Genomic DNA, 5,905 nt, shown 5'->3' with positions numbered 1-5,905 from the left:
AAAAAAAAAAAAAATTCAAATCTAGACAGAAGTCATAGCGCCCTTTGCCAAAAATGAGCTTCACCATTAGGCTCTAGTATCTGTAGTCATTCAATCTCTGTAAACCTCAGTCTTCTCACTGTGAAAAGTCTGCCTCACGGCATTGTTGTAAGGATTGGATGAGAGCACACAATAGGTTGTCAGTATGTGGGGACAGTCCCCCTTTTCATGGTCAAATGTTAAGGTTCAGTTACTTGGACTTGGAGTCTGGGGGCCAGAGAAAGTTAGCTCTCTGCTTGGGCCACCTGGGCTAGGGAAACCGGCCTAGGGGCAAGCCTCCCACAGTGAAGCTGTGTCTCCCTGTCTCAATTTGCACTCCCCAGTAGGCTCACATTTCCCTGCTCACTCTATTTTCGTTGGCCCAAGAGGACGTGCCCCAGGGAAGTCCAGGGATCAACCACATGGACTCCCTGTTCCTGTTCCCTATCTGTCCTCCCCCCTCCCTGGGAAACAGGTGTGTCTGAACTGGGGCTGGAAGCAGAGCCTGAGAGCTGGATGACTGGCCTTGGGTGAGTAGGATCCTGTTGTCCCTTACTCACCCTAGAGGTCCCCACACACTCTTCTTTATCTCATGCTTAGGGCACCCCTGCTGTTTTTTCACTCTGCAAGGGTTTTCAAAAGGAGGCCCTGGGTGGCTACTGACAGGCCTCTCATGGTTTCCTCTGGGTGCTGAATCACTCTCTGATGCCTGTAACCACAGGCCCTCCTTCCCCCTAGTGAGAATACAGCCTTTCTTCTCTGGGTGTATTGCTCACTCTTCCTTATTGGCTGCCTAGAGCCCTTGAAGGCCTCAAGGCTTTGTAGATAACCTCTTCCAAATTGTATTTTTAGTGGAAACGGGGTTTCACCATATTGGCCAGGCTGGTCTCGAACTCCTGACCTCAAGTGATCTGCCTGCCTCAGCCTCCCAATATGCTGTGATTACAACCATGAGCCACTGTGCCTGGCCACCTAGAAACTTTCCTTGTGACCTCAAGCTGGACATTGAATTTGTGGGTGGAGAGGGTGAAATAAGTAAGTGACTTTCACAGAGCTTGGGAAGTGGGAAGGGCAGAGCAAGAATTAATGTAGTTAAATGTTGACTGTGTGAAGGGCACCATGCCATGTGGTAGTCATTACCTCCTTCTATCCTCACAAAAAACAGATGAGGTGGTTATTATTATTATTATCATCATCATCACCATTTGACAGAGTAAGACAAGCTCAGAGACTTTGACATCACGGCCTCAAATCACAAGACAATAGGTGATAGATACAAAGCCGGGGCTGACACCAGGGTCCCCCTGTCTAATGTACAGAGCTAGCTTCTCTTGGGTATACTGGTCACCCAGTGCCTTCTTCAGGGGAAGAGGCAGGAGTGGCTGGGGCTGCCACCTAGTCACCCTGCCTGATAGCTCGTCTTAATGGAAACAAGGCTGGAAAGGTGAGCATGGGCAGATTATAAAGGGCCTTGTCTTCCAATGATAAGTGATACATGAGATGGAATTTTGTTAATGCAGGAGGCCCTAAATGGGCAAGGCTCAAACCCACACTTTCAGCTCTTTCATGCCCACTGGTCGACTGGACTGGCATTTCTGGGGACTAAGGAGAGGATTTCCCTAGAGCTCCTGAGCTAGAGGAGTTACCCCTGTCATGAGAAATGGGTGCAATTATACACCCTGTTTCAATTGGTGGAAAAGAAACCAAATGCCTCTGGAATGCTCTACTGTGCCCAATCCTCTCTCTAAACTTAGAATCTAGCAGGTTTAGTAATAATAAAAATAACAATAGTAACTCCATTTTATTGTGAACTTGCCAGGGAATAAAAACAGCATTAAGCACTTTAAACGTATTTCCTTTCATCATCAAAACAGTCCTGTGGGTATAGTATTATTATTACCTCAGTTTTACAGGTGGGGAGATGGAGGCTTAGTGAATCGAACTTTACCTTGACCGGGGTGGCATCAGAACACACCTCATGGGTCATTACCTTGTACTGCCTCTGATAATCGTATCGTCAACTAGCCATTCCCTTGGGGATGTGAGGGACTCGGAACTTTATAGCTATTGTCATTGGGTGATTCCCTTCTATGCTCTTTACAGATATGATTCTTCAGTTCAACTGTGAACTCTTGACAGCAATATGAGGCAAGAAGTGCATGTTATTATTATCCTCATTTTATACTTGAGAAAAATGATGCTCACTAAAGTCAAGAAACCTGCCAAAAACCACACAACCTGTAAGTGAGTGGCAGAGCCAGGTATGGTTTTAAGGTCTCTTGTCTCTCTATAGAATGTTTTTTCCTGTACACTGTTGTAGAGGAGCAAAAAATGGACAGGTCAGATGAATGACGGTTATATAGTGTCCTGAGTCACAGAAAAGAATAGTGGCATGGGGCCTCTGGGGGCTGGTGGCAACACAAATTATGGGAAGGTGAGGGGAGGAAATGTCCTGTTATGGAGATAAAATTTCTCAGGAAGTAATAGTTGTCACCCTCTTCTTGACACAGATACCTCACTAAAAATGTAGATTTCCTTTGTAGGTGTAAATTTATTTCTACAAAAGGAAGGACAGCTTTTCAGAGCAACTCCCGTGTCTGCAGTTTCTCAGCATAACCAGCTGAAAGAAATAAGCCAGAGAAATATGTATTTTGGGGTGGCATATTCTGGCCTCCCACAGTCATATTTTGGAGTGGCGTGTCCTGAGCCCCAACACTGTTTTTTTGTTGTTGTTGTTTTTTGAGAAGGAGTCTCACTCTTGCCCAGGCTGGAGTGTAATGGCGCAATCTCTGCTCACTGCAACTTCTGCCTCCCAGGTTCAAGTGATTCTCCTGCCTCAGCCTCCCGAGTAGCTGGGATTACAGGTGCACGCCACCACGCCCAGCTAATTTTTGTATTTTTTTTTTAAGTAGTGACAGGGTTTCGTCATGTTGGTCAGGCTGGTCTCGAACTCTTGACCTCGTGACCCGCCTGCCTCGGCCTCTCAAAGTGCTGGGATTACAGGCGTGAGCCACCGCCCCCGGCCAGCCCCAATACTGTTAAATCCGAAAACCCGCTTTAAACTGCTCTAGCTTTAAACATACCGCCTAAATACAGCAACCCGTGCCGAGCCGTAAGGGACCGCACATGCGCACACTCCGAGCCCAGCTCAGACGGAGGCCAGTGCCAGCCACGTGTTCCCAGGTGCCCACGCGGACCAAGCGCGAAGGCGAGATCTGGGTAGCGTGGAGAGGCGCTAGCGAATAAGAACTAGTTCTTGGAGAGTCACGAGACTAGATCTAGGAAACTACACTTCCCAGAAGCAGCCTGCCGTGACTGCCTGTGTTGGATGACGTACATCCGGAAAACCGGCTCCGGATAGGTTGCTTAGAGGAGGTGGGCGGTTCTAAACCGCCAGCGGCTAGGCCTGTTTCCGGTAGGAATTAGTAGATTCGGCGGCAGAGGCAGTGCGGATCCGGCGTTGTCCAGTGAGGTTTTCCAAGGTTGCACGGAGATGGCGGCGGCTTTTCGGAAGGCGGCTAAGTCCCGGCAGCGGGAACACCGAGAGCGAAGCCAGGTAGGACCACACAGGCCCCACGAGTGCTGGCCCTTGTCGCCATGTGTTACTGTCTCCCCAACCCTGTCGCCACTGTGGGATCCGGGTCCAAACTGTATATAAATGCACGCAAATATATGCTAATGACGCTGGTGTGTCTGGGGCGGAGCTTCGTGGGAACGAGTGGAGGGTATTTGTCGTTTCCGTTGTAGGAAGAGCAGGGTTGCTCCCCTTTCTTTGGGGATATAAAACCTACTCTGGAAGATTTCAGTGTGGTGATTGAGTAAGATAATGTCTGTCAAGTGCTTGGCCTTTTCTGAGGAGTTGAGGTCAGTCAGAGCTCATATAGGCAAAACTGCCGGGCTGAAATTGGATCCCATGTCTAATGCTCAGCTCCGCCTGCTGCATATGGGGGTCCTGACCGAAGAGACTGTCCTTACTAATGTGTTATCATCATCACACTGGGCTTGTGGTTCATGAAGATCTGCCACATGTGCTTTTTGTTTATGTCTTACCCCTTAATGTTGGCCTTTTCCATTTCCATTATACAGATGAGGAAACGGAGGTCCAGAGTGGTGACTTGTCCAGTTACAAACACCAGATTCAGGCAGAGTAAACAGTTCTAGGATTTGTATGGTGGGTGTGTCTGTGTAGGGAGGTTAAGTAGAAATAAGCTTATATGCAGAATCAATTGAAACACTGTCAGGAATCCCGTGCTTAATATCTGATTCAGAAAGGCCCTTAGCATACGTGTGTGCTCCATCTTAATTTTACAGATGAGGAAGAGAGGGGAAAGACTTGTGCAGCTGACTGATGGTATAGAACTAAGGCCTCTTAACTACAGTTCAGTCTTCCTGCTTAATAGCGTATATCAAACTTTTTTTTTTTTTTTGTGATGGGGTCTCGCTCTGTTTCCCAGGTTGGAGTACAGTGGTACAATCTCGCCTCACTACAACCTCCGCCTCCTGGGTTCAAGCGATTCTCCTGCCTCAGTCTCTCGAGTAGCTGGGACTGCAGGTGCACACTAGCATGCCCTACTAATTTTTGTGTTTTTAGTAGAGATGGGATTTTGTCAGGTTGTCCAGGCTAGTCTTGAACTCCTGACCTCAGGTGATCCACACGCCTTGGCCTCCCAAAGTGCTGAGATTACAGGCATGAGCCCCTGCACCTGGCCAAAACTATCACCTTTTGAGCACTTACTGTATGCTAGGCACAGCCCTGCATTTTACACATGAGGAATCTGGTGCTTAAAGATTGAGATTGAATAGTATATCCAAAGTCACAGTTGTAAGTAGTGGAACTGGATTAGCAGAGAAAACAGGGCTTTCAAAGCTGGCTGTGGACATGGCATGGCCATGGCTGAGTAGGAACGGAAGGCCTATGTGGAAGAGGTGAGAAAAAGGCCATCCTGAAAATGTGGGTAAACCATTGACACAAACGTTCTGTATTTGAGTCGTTTGGACTTTATCCTGTAGATCCTTCAGTAGGGCAGTGGGGGAGCTACTGAAGATATTTTATATGGAAGGTGTATGTGTTATTATGTAAACTGTTTCAGATACAATACCAGGTTTCCTTCTGTAATACGGGTGTACATTCAGGTGGACATGAGAGATTTTAGGAGTTCTGCCTCACCTCATGTTGTTGCTCTTTTGACCCTTTAGCTTGCTTTCTCTACTCTGGCAACCTCCCTTTGTCTGCTGTAATTAAAGTTAAAATTATTGGGGGAGGTTTGGTGTTATTTTACTTATTTTTTTGAGATAGTGTCTCCCTCTGTTGCCAAGGCTGGAGTGCAGTGGGGCAATCATGACTCACTTCAGGCTCGACCCACTCACTCAAGCCATTCTTTTGCCTCAGCTTCCTGAGTAGCAGGGACCATGGATGTGTACCGTGACACCCCGCTAATTTTATTTTATTTTTTTAATTTGTGGAGATGAGGTCTCACTGTGTTGCCCAGGCTGGTCTCGAACTCCTGGGCTCAAGTGATCTGCTCATCTCAGCCTCCCAAAGTGCTGGGATTGCACGTGTGAGCTTGGCCTTAAATAGCGATGTATTGCATCACTTGAAGGATAAAAGATGAGAAAGATGACTGTTAAAAATCCTACCCAAACTAGGCTGGGCGCAGTGGCTCACGCCTGTAACTCCAGCACTTTGGAAGGCCAAGGTGGGTGGATCACAAGGTCAGGAGATGGAGACTATCCTGACCAACATGGCGAAACCCCGTCTCTACTAAAATACAAAAATTAGTGGGGCATGGTGGTGCACACCTGTATTCCCAGCTACTCGGGAGGCTGAGGCAGGAGAATTGCTTGAAGCCAGGAGGCGGAGGTTGCAGTAAGCCAAGATCGCACCATT

The 5,905-nt window shown here is 47.7% G+C and overlaps 1 protein-coding gene across 1 annotated transcript in view; it reads left to right on the top strand.

Moving 5' to 3' along the window:
• Nucleotides 1-3,430: 3,430 nt before the first annotated feature.
• Nucleotides 3,431-5,905, top strand: part of UTP11L (UTP11-like, U3 small nucleolar ribonucleoprotein (yeast)) — a 13,189-nt gene continuing 10,714 nt past the window's right edge. The window contains exon 1 of the mRNA XM_011955647.1: nt 3,431-3,574. Coding sequence (XP_011811037.1) covers nt 3,512-3,574 — 63 coding nt within the window. The 5' untranslated portion in view covers nt 3,431-3,511. The remainder of the gene's footprint in view (nt 3,575-5,905) is intronic.

The sequence above is a fragment of the Colobus angolensis genome, unplaced genomic scaffold (assembly GCF_000951035.1).
Source record: "Colobus angolensis palliatus isolate OR3802 unplaced genomic scaffold, Cang.pa_1.0 Scaffold4, whole genome shotgun sequence".
Lineage (NCBI taxonomy): Eukaryota > Metazoa > Chordata > Mammalia > Primates > Cercopithecidae > Colobus > Colobus angolensis.
The sequence above is the reverse complement of the archived record's forward strand: the minus strand, read 5'-3'. Positions and strand labels throughout refer to the sequence as shown.